The 17,365-nt window shown below is 52.9% G+C and overlaps 2 protein-coding genes across 6 annotated transcripts in view; both read right to left on the bottom strand.

Moving 5' to 3' along the window:
• Nucleotides 1–3,601, bottom strand: part of ACTN4 (actinin alpha 4) — a 69,191-nt gene extending 65,590 nt beyond the window's left edge. For 2 of the 4 annotated variants that reach the window (XM_047709828.1, XM_047709826.1), the window contains exon 1: nucleotides 3,338–3,601. In XM_047709828.1, coding sequence (XP_047565784.1) covers nucleotides 3,338–3,499 — 162 coding nt within the window. In that variant the 5' untranslated portion in view covers nucleotides 3,500–3,601. The remainder of the gene's footprint in view (nucleotides 1–3,337) is intronic. The other 2 variants (XM_047709824.1, XM_047709825.1) reach the window with 1 other exon arrangement.
• A 4,799-nt stretch (nucleotides 3,602–8,400) lies between these two features.
• Nucleotides 8,401–17,232, bottom strand: EIF3K (eukaryotic translation initiation factor 3 subunit K). Of its 2 annotated transcripts, XM_047712423.1 has the most exons (8): nucleotides 17,075–17,232; nucleotides 16,106–16,204; nucleotides 14,552–14,672; nucleotides 13,203–13,277; nucleotides 12,497–12,563; nucleotides 12,302–12,379; nucleotides 10,172–10,297; nucleotides 8,401–8,467 (listed from the first exon to the last, which is right to left on the bottom strand). In XM_047712423.1, exons 1-8 carry the CDS (start codon nucleotides 17,131–17,133, stop codon nucleotides 8,436–8,438), a joined length of 657 nt encoding a protein of 218 aa, XP_047568379.1. In that variant the 5' UTR covers nucleotides 17,134–17,232; the 3' UTR covers nucleotides 8,401–8,435. The 2 variants fall into 2 exon arrangements, with proteins under 2 accessions (XP_047568379.1, XP_047568380.1); XM_047712424.1 differs by lacking the exon at nucleotides 12,302–12,379.
• Nucleotides 17,233–17,365: the final 133 nt, after the last annotated feature.

Genomic DNA, 17,365 nt, shown 5'->3' with positions numbered 1-17,365 from the left:
AGAAAAACAAAACACTATCAGAACTTTCAAATAATTAACTCACCCTTAATACAGCCCGAGCCAAAGGTCAGGGGTCTCAACACTGAATCCCTGTAAGCTGGGATGTTTCAATGAACATGCCAGCTTAGCGGGGGAGGCATTTCTTCTTGTTATACCAGAGGTTATCAGGAGGAGCCTACGAGACCTCTCCTGTCCAGGGGAGCAGGGGGCAGTAGCCAGGCTGCCCAGGACCCTTTCAGAAACTGGGAGAAGAAACTGTGGCTGAGAACAGACCGGTCTTTCCCCCCATGCCCCAGGAGAAAACTTAGGGCCTGCCGTTGTCAGACCTATTGCACAACCTACTTATCAGGTCGTACCTTGGTTACAGGGGACCCTAGAAGTCAGAGCCAATGGCTTCAGGTAGAAGTGAGAACCACCAGAGGCCACACACACCCTGACTTGAACCAACCTTTAATTCCAAGAAGAATTTAATTCCACACACTTTAGGGGACTACAGCTAACTTGGGATACAGATTTTTAGAGTATGTGAGTACGTGAGTGTCATTCTCCCTGTGCCCATGGCTCAGCCTTGGAGGGGTAAGAGGGACAACTTGTCAGTCACTAAAGTGACACTATAACGTAGAAAAACTCACCCAGACTGTTGGGGGGAGCAGGGAGGGGGTTCCTCTTCAAAGGGAAAGAGCAGTACAGATTTGTGTACAGATTCCTTTCCATTACTCCTTCCCCCATTTCATAAAGGATCTCTATTCCATACTAGGAAAGTGCACAGCAGTGAAGCAATATTTTCCCCAAAGAACAGCTATGTGTAAATATTTGCTGCAGTAGGGTCTAAAGCAGGACATACTAGAATCTGACCCTTATTGAGAATTGAAAGCAGCTTGTATTAGAGGACACCGTGAGCCACCCTTTCCCTCAACCTTGCCTGGTCCTTGAGGAAGGGAAGAGGGAAAATAACACAGAGCACAGGACCTTGGGGTTCCGGTGAGTCTGGGTTCCTGCCCAGGGCCTGAATGGGGCCCCAGCCTCACCCTGCGTGCAAGGGAGACTATAACCACGAAGGAGCACACACCCTAACTCCCAGAAGGGAGTGGAAATGAGCTAGCAAAGGGAGGCATGTGGGGAGAGGTGGAAGACAGGAAGGGAGGGACAGGGAAGGTTCCCCCACTCTCACACCTGGGAGAAAAGAGTCAGGGGCTCATTTTCCCAAGCACCTGGAGCTAGAGAAGGCAGATCCCAGAAATACTTAACAACAACCCCGAGGCCCCTTGGTTCCCCTCCCAACTTTCCAAGTCTCTTGGCAACTCTTAACCTTTTCCAACCCAGGACTGCCTGGGGCAATAAATTAATGACGTGACAGCAGGCTAGATCTCCCTCTCCCCTTAAAACGCATTTCTACAACAGATTATCTCAACCTGGCCACCCAGGAGATAACTGGAGCAATGGAGAAGAACACCATCACCAACCCGCCACCCCCCAACTGATGAGGAAATTCAAGCAGAGGTTGGGAATTTACCCAAGGTTATGCCAGGCCCCACCCCAGGAACAGCTGCTCCTTTCACCCTTCCCCTCCACCCCTGGTGGCCTGCACTGCCCCACCGCCGGCACCAATTCACACCCTCAAGAGGCTTCCAGTCACATTCTCAGCTGTCCTCCCCAGCTCATCACTCAAATCCCTTGAGTCCGCCCCAAGGTCCGGAAAAAGCTCCACCAAATCCCCCCCTCCCAAAATCCCCACACCGGATGCATCAATTTCTATAGCATCACAGGAGGGCTTTCTTCCCTCCTTCCTCACTTCACAGATGACAGAACTGTACTAAGAAAGCAAGGGTCTTGCCCAGGATCACAAAGCTTATGAGTAACAAATCTGGGAAGAAAATTCAGGTCTTCCGAACATATGAAAAGCCTCTAACTTCAAGTACCTGCCACTCTCTTCACACACACTTTAAACCACCTCTCCCAACACACACACACCCACTCAACACACTCCTCTCTTTAGCTCTTCCTGCACACACTCAAACCCTCTCTTCTATCAGCTGAGAGCTCCCTTCATCAACTACCCTGAATTATCCCTCCCCACAAACACCTTCTCCAGGTCGCCCCCTCCTTTGGTCTCCCTTTCACTACTGCAGTCTCTCCTCTAAGTTGCTTCCACACCCCAACATGCCACCTGAAAACAGACCCTGCTTTAAGGGTCCCTTCACCCCCTCCCCCAAAGACAATTCTTCCTTGACACTCTCACTGTTTCCTCCCTTATTCTCCCTCCCCTCACCTTAAAACACACTCTGTAGTCCCGAAACTGAGACTGTGTACCTCTAGAAGCCCTCCCCCTGCCAAATTCCTTTCTCAGGCCATCCATCACACACTGCCTTCCTAATGAGACTTTCGTTTTTCTAAACTAATCTCCCTCCCATTACCTGCCATTCCACCGCTCCCATTCTCTCCAGCATGCTCACCTTTTCCACACCACCTTTTCCTTAGGCTCCTCCAAGCCTTGGCTGAGCTTTTCAGCCTTCCATCAGAAGCCCCTCTTCAAAACACTCCAGGTACACTCTGCATCTCCCTTCGTCCTCTTCAGACCTTACTCCTCCGACCCCCCAATGAGAACAGGGTCCCCCCAAATAAATCCCACCCCTCCCAACACTTCTCACAGCTCCCTAACTTCTTTCATTAGCACCCCTACCCATCCTCGCACCCCACTCCCATCTCACACCCACTTCTTTCCTCTATCCCTCTCATCTTCCAATTCTCACAGGTCCCCCCAATACTCTTTAGACTCCATATCCCTTTCTTAGTACCCCCTACTCCATCTTCAGACTTCCAGAATTTCCAACCCCTTTAGACCTCCCCAAACCCTAATCTTCTTCACATCTTTCTGCACTCCAAATAACCCCTTCCATCTTTGAGCTCCTCTTCAGGCTCCCCCAACCATTAATTCCATTCTGGCCCACAAATTCCAGACTCCTCCATTTCTCTCCGCACCCCCAAACACCCTCAGACCCCAATTCCATTTTAGAAGTCTCCAAGCATCTTGGTTTCCCCCAACTCCCCGCCCAGACCCTCCAATTCTTTCATCGGGCTATCTGATTTTTTATTTTTTAGACTTCTATATTCCCTACACGGCCGCCAACTATTTTTTCAGACTCCCCATTCCTTGGTCAAGTTCTAAAATTTCTTCTTAAGACTACAAACCTCTTCCCAGTCCCGCCAATTCCGTCTCATGACCCCCGATTCCCCCCACAGACCCTCCAATTCCCTCTTGAGAACTCCAATCCCCTTCCCGGGCCCCAACCTCCCTCGGAAGCCCCCCTTCAACCCGTCCGGCCCGCGGGCCACGCACCTTACGCTGCTGCTTCTCCCAGGCCGGGTCCAGCAGCAAGTCCCGGTCCCAGTCGTCCTCCTGGGCCATGTAGTCGCCCATGCTTCCCCCGCCGCCGGCGCCATTGCCCCCGCTGCTGGGGCCGTACTGGTAAGACTGGTTCGCCGCGTGGTAGTCCACCATTCCGCCGCCTCTCGCTCGCCCACCAGCCCGTCTGCTCCCGCCGCAGCTCCCGCCCCTCTGCCCGATCCTCCGCCGCCGCCGCCGCCGCTTCAGCTGCTTCAGCCCGCCCTCCCCCAGCGCCTGCGCACTGCCCGCCGCGCCTGCGCACAGCGCCGCCGCCGCCGCCCTCCCGCGCGCGCGCGCGCGCCTCCTAACCAGAAAGACGCTGGGACCCGCCTCTGTAACTCGGCGGCTGCGCAGAGTTCACTTCCCCCACCGCCCCTTCAGCTCGTGTACGAGCTGCTTCCCCTCTCCCGCGAGAGCGCGCCCGTTCTCTGCGTGTGGGCGGGGTCATCATGAATGATTCATAAGGCGGGGGTCTAGCCATCAAGCCTTGACCTGCCGACTGTGTGTCTCATCATGTCTTACGCATCCGCACTAAACAAGATAGACAGAAATCCCTGCCCTCGTGGAACTACGTTCTAGTGAAGGAAGATAACAAAATCTTTGGAAGTATAGTCCAACATCTGATAAACGTTATGGAGAAAAATTAAGCATGAGCTGGAATGTCAAACAGTACTCAGGGTAGGCTTTGCAGAAAAGGGGGATATTTGGACACGGACCTGAAGGATTCACAAAACAAGAGTTCCAATCTACCTAACAAGAGTTAGGTAGATTGGAATAAATATTGGCTGACCAGGAAGGTAAAGGAGTCTGGGGTCTTGTCTGTCTTTATTCATTCAACAAACATTTACTGGGCATCTGTGGTGTGCCAGGCATTATTCTTGGGCACTGGCAATAGAGTCCTGAGCATGGTAAGTGATTCTAACATGATTAGTTCTCATGTGGCTCACATGGTGGGGGGCAACAGTAAGTAAGCAAATAAATACAGATAAATGACACTGCCACGTTCAGAGACCTCTCAGATTTAAATATCCAAAGCTTCTGATCTTCCCAAACCTGATCACCCCACAGTCATCCTCATTTCGGTTAATGGGCCTCCATCCTTCCAGCTGTGTGGGCAGTAAGACTTTCCATCAATCCTTGCCTCCTCTTTGTCTTCACACCCCACATCCAATTCAGGAAATTGTCAGTTCCATCTTAAAAGTATATACAGGTGGTGCAGTTAGGCAACCAACTCTTGGTTTCCACCCAGGTTGCTCCTGTCATGATCTCAGTCATTAGTCCCCAAGTGGGACTCCACATTTGGTGCTGAGTCAGCTTCAGAGTCTCTCTCTCCTTCTGCCCCTCCCCACCATGCTCACTTTCTCTCTCAAATAAACCAATCAATCTTAAAATAAATAAGTAAAATAAAAAAATAAAAATAAAAAATAAAAAGTATAATCAGAATCCACCCATTTCCTCCTGCCTCCATGGCCCCATCCTAGTCCTGTCCACCCTGCCTTGTCTTCACATGGACCACTGCAGCAGGCTCCTTCCCATCTCCCTGCTCCCTTTCCCACAAGAAGCCTGAGGGAGCCTCAAATCTCTCACCTAATTCTCTCCTTCCTCGTTCAGAACCCCTCCTTGGTGCAATACCAAGTACAAGTCAAAGTCAAAGAAAGGAGGAAAGGCTGAAGGAGTCTTCCCTGTCTTGGCTCAGCCCAGCCTCGCTTTTGAAATAAGATACTCCTGGAGCCCCAGCCAGACCCCCAGGGGATTCCCCATCCTGTCCCCATTTCCTCTCTGTCCCCTCTGTCCCCATTGTCTCTCCCTCTCAGTCTCTGAGCTGCTGCCACATTGCTGACTTCCTCCTCACTGTTCTTCAAACACACCAGATACCTTCCAGCCTCAAGGCCTTTGCACTGGGTGATACGTTGTTACCAGGGTCTGAACACTTTCCCCACATACTGGATCCCCAGGACTTCCAACAGACTCCTTTCCTGCAGGTCTGCAGAAACATCACCTCTTCAGTGAGACCATCACCTCTTCAGGGAGACTTTAACCCTAGTTAAAAGAACATCTTACACCTTCCCTCCTTTGCTTTTTTTCCCAGAGTACAGATGACCATTTAGCATACTACGTGATTGGCTTGTTTATCGTGTTTATCTTTCTCCTTCCCAAGAATGTCAGTCCATGAGTCACTGCCGTTTCCCTAGTCTCTGAAGCAGTGTCTACACAAGACGGCAGCTTAATATATCTTAGGTGAATGAATGGATGGACTTAAAACCATGATGAGGACTTTGAATTTTATTGGAAATGCAGTGGGAAGTTTCAGGGAGGACCCTAAGCAGGGGGAGGGCTGGGATCAAGTGCAGCTGTTTACAGGTTCCAGCAGCCACGGGAGGGGAACAGACTATAGGTGGAATGAGCTCAGGGAGACCAGCCAGAGGGCTGCCACAATGGTCCAGGTGAGGACCTGGTCCTGGTCAGGACCAGGGTCCTGGGAGAGAGTCATGGAGGATGGGCAGTGGAAAGATTTGGAAAAGGGGAGCTGACAGGACTTACTGTCGTGAATTGGATGGGGAGTGGGGGTGGACATGAGAATGAAGGAAGAATCCAGACTCAAGATGGCTCCCAAGGTTTGGACCTGAGCGACTGGAGAGTGCGAACTTGACTCGAGTCAAGAAAGCAAAGGAGGGAAGAGTTGGAATTAGACTAGAGCAAGACTGGCCCACAGTGTGAACGGAGTAGACTGGGTCACAGTCAGCTACCAGGAATGGGAATGAGAAGACCCGGCTCCTCCAGGCATGGAAGCTCGTGGATTTCTCCCCACTTCTTTCAAAAGACTAGAAGGGATCCAATGGCACACAAAGGAAGGAGACAGGGCCTGCACACAGCCCATTTTCCCTGGGGATGCCAGGATCTGGCCGAAGATCCAGGAGTGTTGTCTGTGACCTAGGGAACCAACCCAGGACTTTTGTGCTGGGCCTAGTTGGCAGGGAGAGCCACTGGAGCTCTGGGCCACCGGCCCCACCCTGCCTGCTCCCAATGGACATTGAAAGATGTCCCAGACGAAGGGCTCAAAGATGAAGTGGATGGCCCCCATCAGTGAGGTTTAAAGGCTCCCTTTATTTAGAAATGTTATTTTTGATTTTTTTTTTTTAAAGTATGCTCTATGTCCAATGTGAGGCTTGAACTCATGACCCCAAGATCAAGAGTCACACATACTACCAGCTGAGCCAGCCCGGCGCCCCTGTTGTATTCCATTGCTAATTCTAGTTAGTGAAACGAACCAAACAGGGCTGTGTCCTCCTAGGGTGGGAACGTGAATAGATACCCGGACGTTGAGAGGGGACTATGGAAGCAGCTGAAATAACACCTCCAAGCCCAAGTGAGCAAGACAGTAAATGTATCATCTCTTACCACAGGCCGGGCTGTTCTCAACTCTTCCAATGCACTAAAGTGGGTGCTCACCCTAGCTGGGAAACTGAGGCGCAAGGAGGTCAACCAATGTGCCTTAAGGTCGCTAGGCTGGTGTTTGACCTCAGGCAGTCTTTCTCTATAGATTCTTAAAGGATCCTCCTAGAGCAACAGCAGTAGGCTAAGCAGGAAAAGCTGTGATTTCCCAAAGAGGTAAAGGTCATTTCCTCTTCCCTGCAGAGCAGCCATGGTCGGTTGTACTTTTATCTACACGAAGACACCTGCCAAGCGGGGGTGAGTGGGAGTCATACTCACACAGAGGGGGTGATGATCAAAAAGCACCCCAATATTGTCTCCTTCTATGCCCCTCCCCTGCCCCTTAGAGCTGGCTCCCTTTGTCAGTCACAGAGGCACCTTTGTCCCAGGAACTTGGGCACACCCTGCTTCCTGGCTCCTGCTCAGATCTGGAACCCAGGGCAAAGGGTGTCCTGCCCTGCCCTGGCTCCGTCAGTGTCTCAAAAGAATGATGGGTGTGAATGCAAGCAGATGAAGACCCGGAAGGGGGGACAGGCCAGGCACTGCCACTGCCCTCTCCGCAGGCTAAGTTCACATGTAATGGTTTATGAGAAGGAAACACTCCCTCAGTGACACCTGCCAGGCTACACTAAGGGCTGGACATCTATGATGGCATCTCTTTCCCGCCACTTTCGCCCAAAGGCAGTTGCTGTTGCCGCCACCCCTTCTTCCTGCAGACAGCAGGCTCAGAGCAGAAGATACTTGCCTAAGGTCACTCTGCCAGACTCCAGAATCCTTCCTGTGTAAGACAGGGATAAACCAACCCAGCTACAGATCAAGTAATATTAGCTATGACTCCTGGTTGGTGTAGGCTGAAGGTGAATGGCCTAGCTAAAATTCCCAATTTTCTTGTAAAATCTCTCCAAGCAAAATGGTGAGGACAAGTTTGCAATCTTGGGTACGAACAATGGAACCTTGGGGAGAATCTTGAATCTGAAATTAACAATGACTCCTGTTTTCTAAGAGCCAAGAACAGGCTAGGCCCTGATGAGAGACCTTTACTGGCCAGAGGTCCTGGACTTCCCACAACTGACAAGGGTGGGTCATTCTCCCCCTTTCACAGATGAGGAAACAGAAACAGAGGCAGAGTCGCCAAGCCAAGGGCACACAAGGATAGGCTGCACATTAGTCAGGAAAGGAGGTGGACTGAATCCTCCCTCATTCCCTCCTCCAGTCTGTCAGGCCAAAGGGCAAAGGTATGCCTCCCCTCACCAGGAACCCACTCCTGTTCACCTGCCTGTTCCAGAAGGCAGAAGAGCCAGGCACACCCAGCGGGAGGGCTGGACTCCTACATCCTATTCATTCACATCCTCCTCCTTGCTGACTCACGGCTGCCGGCTAGCAATTGGTGACCTGACACGTCAGGAAGGTGGGTGTGGAAGGTCCGTTGTGGGGGGGGGGGCGTTGGGGTAGGGGAGGAAGTAGGAGGGAGGCCCCAGGCAGAAGGGAGGAGGCTCCCCAGAGTGGGCAGAGGCCTGCTCCCCGGCGCCCTCTGGTGGGCGAGGGGCAGAGGCAGGAAGCCAATGAGCGGGAGACACCGGGAATAAGAAGTCATCAAATCTTTATTCAACGCCCGCTGTTACTGGGAGGAGGCCATGATGCTGGACACACCTGTTGGGAAGAGAAGAGGGGAGCAGGTTAACATGGCAAGAATGGGAAACCAACCTCCAGCCACCAACCACGGCACCCACAATTCTTTAGGGGTGGCAGATCACAAAACTTTTCTGGGCCCTTATCACCTTCAAAATCAGATTTTTTGTTTTTGTTTCTTTTTGAAGTAATCTCTGTCCCCAACATGGGGCTTGAACTCAAGACCTCCAAGAATAAGAGTCGCACACTCTTCAGACAAAGACAGTATGGGGCCCTAGTAAAGAAGCTCAACTCTGGGGGCACCTGGGTGGCTCAGTCTTTAAGTGTCTACCTTCCACTCAGGTCATGATCCCAGGGTCTTGGGATCGAGCCCCGCGTCAGGCTCCCTGCTCATCAGGAAGCCTGCTTCTCCCTCTCCCACTCCCCCTGCTTGTGTTCCCTCTCTCCCTGTGTCTATGTCAAACAAATGAATAAAATTTTAAAAAGAAAAAAAACAACACAAAAAAGCCCAATCTCGACTCTAGAGCAAGGAGACCTGTGTAGGAATCACAGCTCTGCCTTGTACCAAGTGGGTGACTTTAGGCAAGTTCATTAACTCCAGCTTCCCCGCCTGCGCGAGGCATGGACCCCATAGAGCCCCAGGACTACACGACGTGCTCAGAACACCCGGTAGCCAGTTCTTGCTCCTCTCACCGCCGTCACAGCAACTCTCCACGTGCCACCTGCAAGACACGCTAAGCGCCAGCCTTGCACCTCCCCCTGGAGAGCCTTATGTGGCAGGGTCTTCTCCCCAGAACCCAACACGGGGGGGGGGCACTTCTCGCTTACAGTGCGGATCTAGATGCCCCCGTGCAAAGGGGCCCACCAAGTCCTGCTCCACAGTTTAGCTCCAGATGAGCTGATCTGTAGTGAGAAGCCACGCTGGGCCAAGACACAGCTTTACAACCCCAGAATCAGACACGAGGGTGGGGGAGGAGACCCAGGGTGCGAGGGAGCGGCTGGCCCCCGGCCCTGGGTTCTCGCTTACTCGACGGCGCGTGCATGGTGCACAGATCAGAGGGCTGACTGCACAGCTGTCCCACTCCCTTCCCGGCTGAGGGACCAGCAGGGCCAGTTCAGCCAAGGGCCGTCGTGGCTCTCTGCTCCGCGTTCCACACGGACAGCCTCACTCCGCTCCCGTACCTCCACAACGTGCATATTAAGATACTGTTCCGTCACATACAATAATATCCTCTCCCGCATGGGGTTCACATGAGGACCAAACGACTTAGTAAGTCTCAGGAACGACATAATATTTGTCAGAATCACTGCTGCCAGCGTCCCCACTTTTTGGATGAGGAAACTGAGGCACAGGTAAAACCACTGGCCCCAAGTGGCAGAGCTAAGAAACCAAGAACCGAGAGCCCCACACAGCTACCTGTCTCCGGAACCCGTGGACACTTTCTGGTGTCCCTGTTTTTGCAGACACCAGGGCCAAGGCGCCATCCCCAGGGACAGACGGCAAAGAGACCAGAGCCCCCAGGAGTCCCAGGAAAGGACCACTCTGCCCCCTGCCCACCTCTCTCAGCAGGCAGCCCTGTGAGAGAAGCCAGTGGGCTCCGGCAGATGCCGAGTTCCCGGCCCGGAACCAGACCACAGCCACCCAAGTCTTCTGGGGCCCCAGCCCCGGCCCGTCAAAGGGCAGCTCCTTAGATGCATAGCCTGTGGCCTTGGGCCCCCACTCACTGTCAAAGTCGATCTTCTCCACGATGTTCTTGGGCTTAATGCTCTCTTCCTGGCTACAGATGAAGATCTGGCCCGACTCATCAGCGCTCCAGCCATACTTGCTCATCCACACCTTCAGCTGGCTGTCTGCAGGGGACATGGGCTGGGAGGGCGGCTCAGGCACCCCGCCCCTGCAGGACCACAGCGGAAGGCTGGGGCGCCCCCCTGCTGGCTGCCTCAGGGGCCACAGGTGTCTCCTGCGGCCACGTGTGCTTGCGTTTCCATGGTTTGTTCTCCGAGAGGCAGCCAGAGGGAGCCAGAGGGAGCTTGTCGGCTTTCCCACCCTGACGCCACAGGGCCTGTCTCCCCTTTCCGTTTCTCCCTCTCTCCCAGCGCAGACCTTGGTTTCCAACAACAGTGGTACACTTCCTTCTCCGCTTTTCCACACAACTTGGAAATGGTTTTAAAATTACATCCTCACTATCACGACCCGTAAGGCCAGAACCTCAGCTGGGAATTTCTTTGCGGACTGTTTTTGCTCTTAAAAAACCTGCCAGTAAGGATGCACGGCCAGAAGACAACCTGCTGCTTGAGGTAACTCCTGTGGGACTGTTAGCAATCTGATAAAATTCATCTGCTTCTCTTTAGACTCAAATCTAAGGGTTGCTTGATCCCTTTTTGACTTAATCTCCCTTTTAAATATGTAAAACAGGGTGCCTGGGTGGGTTCAGTGGGTTAATAAGCCTCTGCCTTTGGCTCAGGTCATGATCTCAGGGTCCTGGGACTGAGCCCCACATCGGGCTCTCTGCTCAGCAGGGAGCCTGCTTCCCCCTCTCTACCTGGTTCTCTGCCTACTCGTGATCTATCTCTCTGTCAAATAAATAAAATCTTAAAAAAAAAAAAAAAAGGAAAACACCGACCTAATGAAACGTACTTAGTATAGCCTGACACAAACCGTCCAAGAAAAAAGTTAGCTTCTACTAAAGAACAGAGCGCAAAAGCACGCACACTCTACAGATCAAAAGGCAAAACGACCCAAATAAGGTACTGAAATCTCACCCCCAATGCCCCGCTCCCCCGCGCTGTGCTCACCCCACCCTCCCAAGGAGTAACTATTTTCCTTAGTTTTATTTTCCTTCCCGTTTCTTTTTGCAAAGACAAGCAAATACACAAATACACTTTTCTTCCCTTCTTTTCTTTTTTTTCTGGAAGGATCTTTTTTTTTTTTTTTTTGGTCAGAGAGAGAGGGAGAGAGAGCAAGCACAGGCAGACAGAATGGCAGGCAGAGGCAGAGGGAGAAGCAGGCTCCCCGCCAAGCAAGGAGCCCGATGTGGGACTCGATCCCAGGACGCCGGGATCATGACCTGAGCCGAAGGCAGCTGCTCAACCAACTGAGCCACCCAGGCGTCCCTTTCTGGAAGGATCTTTTACTTTTATTTATTTTTTCATTTATTTTAAAGTAGGGGCCTGAACTCACAACCCTGAGATTAAGAATCAGATGCTTAACTGACTGAGCACCCCAGGTGCTCCTGGAAGAATGTCTTGAAAACACAAACAAAAGGGGTGCCTGAGTGGCTCGTGGGTTAAACCTCTGCCTTCGGCTCTGGTCATGGTCTCAGGGTCCTGGGACTGCATCGCATCAGGCTCTCTGCTCAGCAGGGAGCCCACTTCCCCCTCCCCCTCTGCCTACTTGTGATCTGTCAAACAAATACATAAAATCTTAAAAACAAACAAACAAACAAAACCACCCCCACAACTACTCACTACTCACCCAAGCCCCAGGAGCGCTCTTGGGTGAGTGCACACTACACTTGCACATCTCATTTTGGCATCTGTTTTGCTACCTCCCTGAGAACAAGTCTGAGCCATTCTGTCTCGTTCACGGCTACATCCCCAAGGCCTAGGACAGCCTGGTACTGAGCAGGCATTCAAATGACTCACGTAGAATAAATGAAACGAATGCCGGAGGATCTCCCCAAGGAAGGGCATGTTTGTACCAGTCCCTTACTCCTTCAGTAACGAGCTGGGTGGGACCTTCGATGCTGACTTGCTGGGGCAGGGATGGGCCCATCTGAGGAGCTGGCTGAGGACCATGGCCCCTGACCACCCCTAACCTCCTCGACTGGCACCGGGGACGCAGAGAGGCCTTACCCGTCAGATCCCCGAGCATCTCGGCCAGCAGCCAGCGATCAATGTGCTGGTAAGTGATGCCCACAACGTGGCAGATAACTGCGGGGGGGGGGGGGGGGGGGGGAGGAATGAAGATAGTAAAGGGCCACCCCCGGGACCTTGCTGCCACTCCCTACCCCTTCCCCCTGGGGAGCCCAGGCACCGAGACAGACTTACATTTTCGGACAGAGTCTTCAAAGCCGGTTATACCTTCCAGAAGGTCCATGTTTTCATCCAGGGCTTGCTGTGAGGGAAAGGATAATGTTCCCAATTATGTGAATGACCTCGAGTACGTCATCATTAATGAAGTTAGCAACAGAAGGTACGATTTGGGCATTCACCCCAAATGCCAACTTTCTTCTCTGTGCGAGCATCAGAAACACCTGCTTCAGATCCCAACGCCTGGACCACACACACACTGATTAGATCAGACTCGGGGCTGGAGCCAAGGATCACTTTTGTTTTTTTCTTAAAGCCCTTGGGAGTCCAATGCACCTGAGCTGCAGGGCTAAGGGGTTTCGGGGGGGGGGGGGGAGAGACGGGTCTAGGAATGATGGTGAGAAGGACCCTTGGCAGAAGTGGAGGGTGGGGCTCCAGTTCGAGAGCAAAAGGGAAGGAGCATACAGAGGCTGGAGGACTTTGGGAGGAAGGACAGACATGGGTGTGTGCACACGTGCCCCAGCCCAGGGGCACAAGGGACAACGTGGGCGTCCTGGCTCAGCGCGAGGATGACAAGTCCGTGCAGTCACCCTCGCAAAGCCCTGAGCAGCGGATCGCCCACAGTTATGCAAGCAGACAGCAAATGGGCACGGCTATTCCTTTCAGCCGCCTGTCCCAGCTCAGCTCTGCCCAGCTGCCCACCCTGGCCCCGAAGCCAAGTTACCCAGAAGGCCTGGAAGTGGCAGGTCTCCAGCAGGTCTCCGAGGTATAAAATTTGTCGGATTGGCCGTTCTTCTTGCTAAGAGAAGAATGTGTTAAGGGAAAACAGCCCTGAGCTTCAGGGGGCTGCCACTGAGCCCCAGGCCACCTCTCCCTGCCCACCTTCTATTCACTGCAGCACAGCTAAGACAACAGGCGAGCCAGCAACAGAGCCACGAAGCCAAACACTGGCCTTTCCACACTCTGGGAGGAGCCAACTCTTAGAGAACCGGCGTGGAGAGGCGACAAGACACACTGGGATGTGAAAAGGCAAGACACAGACCAACACGCATAAGAGACCACCATCTGGGTGGGGGACTGGTGTGTGTGTTGGGGGGACACACACACGTATGTGAACACACACGCCTGTACTCATTCGTCTCTAGGGTATCTCCAGAAAGGCACCCAAGAATGGCAAAGAAGTGTTGCCCCGTGGCAGGGGAATAGGGTGGCTGTGGGGCAGGGGAAGGAGGAAGCCTTGTCTCTTTCCACTGTATGCTTTTCGTACTTTTAACAGCGTACCGTACATCTACTTTCTTCTTTTTTTTGAAAGCCCCCAAAACAGACGCCTAGGGAGGGGGGCTGATCTCAGAAGGCAGGCACTCCCACAGACACACCTGGCAGGGCGGGTTCACTGCGTAAGTGACGGGCAGGTTAAGTGTGACAGCATCGGGACTGTGAGTGCCAGGGCATGGGTGAGGGACTCTGCCAAGCTTGTCAAGGAGCCCGACTTGGGGTGCAATCCTGGGACTCCAGGATCAGGACTGAGCTGAAGGCAGTCGCTTAACCGACAGCCATTCGGGCGCCCTCACTCTGAGATTGAAGTCTTCTATGGCTTCCGGTGCCCTTCTCCGTCTGACCAGATTGCATTTTGCAATCCATGGTGAGGCTGCACCAAACTTCCTCTCCTGCCTCTGAAAGACCACTGACCTCTTCTTTTTTTCTCCAGGCCTTCTTACCTCCTTACCTCCGCCCAGATCACCCTTCCTTAACACTCCATTTAGCTCATCTTTTGGACGTCCCCTCCTCCAAGCCCTCCCTTACATCCAGACAGGATGAGGTGCCTCCTCTGGCCTCTCCGAACCCCAAGCCCAGACTATAGGCCATCACTGACAAGAGGACCTCTGTCCCCCACTGCATGGTGAGCTCTGGGAGCCTGTCCTGGCCCCCCAAATGTCCCACCCAGCACAGCACCAAGCCCAGAGGAGGCACTCTGAGTTTGCAGCTGAATTCACAGCCCGCTGACCTGGGGAATTTATCTACCTTGCCCCCAGCCCTTCCCCCGCACACCCCACCCGGACACTGGAAGGATACGTGTGCCTGATCAATCATGCACTTGCACAGTGTGAAGTCCGTGTGGGGCAGGTTGGTGAGGGCCTTCAGCAGGATCTGGGCAGTGACTGTGGTCTGAAAGAAGGCTGGGTTGAACTGGTACCTGGGAAGGGGAAAAAGAGACAGAACCTCAGCGGCCTCTTCAGGTACCTGAGGCCCAGTGCTGTGGCCCAGAGCTCAGGAGTTGGACATACCTGGGCTCCAGTCCCAATCACAACACACTTGCTCTGTGATCTTAACCTCCCTGACCTAGTTTCCTGTTCCACAGATGGGGACAGTTAATCCGCCCAGCCACCCCGTAAGCCAGATGCTGTTAAGTGGTTCACAAGCAAATGAATATGAAGTACAGTCTGCAGCAGTGGTAGAGGCTCTGGAGCCAAACTGCTTGGGTTCCCTCTGGCCTCATAAGTGACCCTGGACTACCTCTTTGAAATTCTCTGTGTTATCGGTACCCCCTCTCAAAAGAAGAGACAGTAACAACCCTGTCTACTTCAAAAAGACAATACGGCATCTGACTTAACACCTACAAAACTTAGAGCACAGAAGCTAACGCACCATGAGCACTCACTAAACAGCAATTACGCCACTAACGATCTAAACAACCCCACAAACACAAGTGTTCTTATCGCCATTTTATAAACCTCCAAACTGAGACAACATATAAAAATTACACAGCTGACAGCATGTCTATATGGCACGGGGGGGGGGGGGGGGATAGAATGCAAAGGTCTCCATCCACAGGAGAACGGGTGGTTTAGTCAGTCACACAGGAAGCCCTACACAAGAATGACAATAAATTGCAGCCGCAGGGGGCGCCTGGGTGGCTCAGTGGGTTGAGCCTCTACGTTCGGCTCAAGGTCGTGATCTGAGTCCTGGGATGGAGCCCCACATCGGGCTCTCTGCTCAGCAGGGACCCTGCGCCCCCCCCCCCCCGCCTGCCTCTTTGTCTACTTGTGATTTCTCTCTCTCTGTCAAATAAATAAATAAAAACTTAAAAAAAAAATTGCAGCCGCAGGAAAAATGGATCAATCTCACAAACCCGGTGCAAAGTGGAAGACGCCAGATGCCAAAACGCTCATGCTGTAGGACTACGTTTGTGTCAAGTTCAACACAGGCAAACCCGAACCAAGCTCCTCAGGACACACGCATGTGTGGTAAACTCACATAAAACCAGATCATGAGAGCCTTAAAGTGGTTACAAGGGTGGGAGGTGAGGTGACTGGCACAAAGGATACAAGTCAAGGGGCCTGAGGCCCTGACAACACTCAATTTTGTAGTAAGTGCGGTGCTTACATGGGTTCTCATTTGTACTTATTTAACTAGGATTTTGTGTTTTGTACCAACCTCTACATATAACCCTTAATTAATTTTTAAAAACTATCTCTCCTGCCCCAACTCCCTTGGCTTCCTGGCCTTGCACACCAAGAGAAGCCACATCCCAAAGACCAGCCCAATCCTGCCTCATCCAATGTTGAGAGTGCCCCCCTGCCCCGGCTGGCTGCTGGCCTGGAGGTGGGGGTGGGGGCAGACACTCACAGCTTCAGGACAGCCAGGTTGGCTTCCAGATCATAGGCATTCTCCTTCGCCTGCGTCTCCACGTACCGCTCCAGGGTGGCCAGATTCTCAGGATTGTACCTATAGAAGAATTGAGACAGGAGAACAGAGACGAAAAAGGAGCTGAGGCCAGTCACTTTATGGAGGCAGGGCTGCTGGGGGAGAACTCTGGCACTGGCCACTTACTCTTAAATCAGCTCTATAACCTCTAATAACGCTTACCCACGTTACAGACCTAAACCAAAGTTCTGAACCACCCCCCCCATCAGATTCCTGGAATTTTTCTAGGCTATCCGGCCACCTCTCAGCCAATCAGTCATTGTAACCTGTACACCTGGCCTCCTGGGCATCTTTGCCCCTCACCCCTCCTCCCTGCCCCAGACCCCCATACTGGTTTAGTCCCATCCTTTCCTGCTTAGCTTCCCCCATCCCAGCCCTGACTACTTCAGGCTATCACTGTCTACTGCCCGGTTTGTCTGGGCTCTGAACTGGGAACCCCCTGCAAGCATGGCCTGGGACTGTCCTGGTCACCTCTGGTCCCCAGTACTGCCCAGAGCGGACAGAATAAATTTCAGTGACATGTGTCCCATGAACAGCATGAGAGGAAAAAAAAAAAAAGAGAGAGAGAGAGAGATGAAAAGGCACTGACGGACACTGTGAGAGGCTGAGAAGCGGTGTCACAGGAAACTGAAGGGCTGTGAGAGGGAAAGCTGAGCAGCAGAGAGAAAGACCTTAAAGCAATTAAAAAGCGAGAGCACTCCGAGGTAGGCAGGGCTGTTTCATGTCCGTAGGTCCCTGCAGTGCCGTCTCCTTACACACGTCCCCCTCCAGGGAGAATGGGAAAACCTACTCCCGGGCAAGTCCAGGATGCTAATCACCCCTTGCGCTTTCTAGAAAATCCCCTTCACCACGCCGCTTGGCCAGAAACCCTCCTTCCGACCGGGCTCAGACCTGTCGATACCCTTGAGCAACTTGCCCACGTTAGCTCTCATCTGCTCAAACATCGCCATGACTAACGTCGCCTCCCACGCCGGGGCCGGAGCCGAAGAGCCAGCCGGTACGGCGTCCCCGAGGACCGGAAGAGGAAGAGGTGGTGGAAACGGAAACTACGTCGTCGTCGTCGTCGCCGCGCTTGCGGCGCCCGCCACGTGACTTTCTTCCCGGCGGGCGCAGTTGACGCGTGCGCATACGCTCCCCACAACCCGGACCCACAGCGTGAAAAAAGGCTTCATCTAGCCCAGT

This window comes from Lutra lutra, chromosome 17 (genome assembly GCF_902655055.1).
Source record: "Lutra lutra chromosome 17, mLutLut1.2, whole genome shotgun sequence".
NCBI classification, from domain to species: domain Eukaryota; kingdom Metazoa; phylum Chordata; class Mammalia; order Carnivora; family Mustelidae; genus Lutra; species Lutra lutra.
This window is presented reverse-complemented; position numbering and strand designations above follow the sequence as displayed.

Coding starts and splice junctions, on each gene's coding strand:
- EIF3K (XM_047712423.1), bottom strand. CDS start 17,133: ATGGCGATGTTTGAGCAGATGAGAGCTAACGTGGGCAAGTTGCTCAAG. Junction 12,380..12,496: donor TGAAGACTCTGTCCGAAAAT/GTAAGTCTGTCT, acceptor CCCCCCCCGCAG/TTATCTGCCACGTTGTGGGC. Junction 8,468..10,171: donor GGAGAAGATCGACTTTGACA/GTGAGTGGGGGC, acceptor TCTTCCCAACAG/GTGTGTCCAGCATCATGGCC.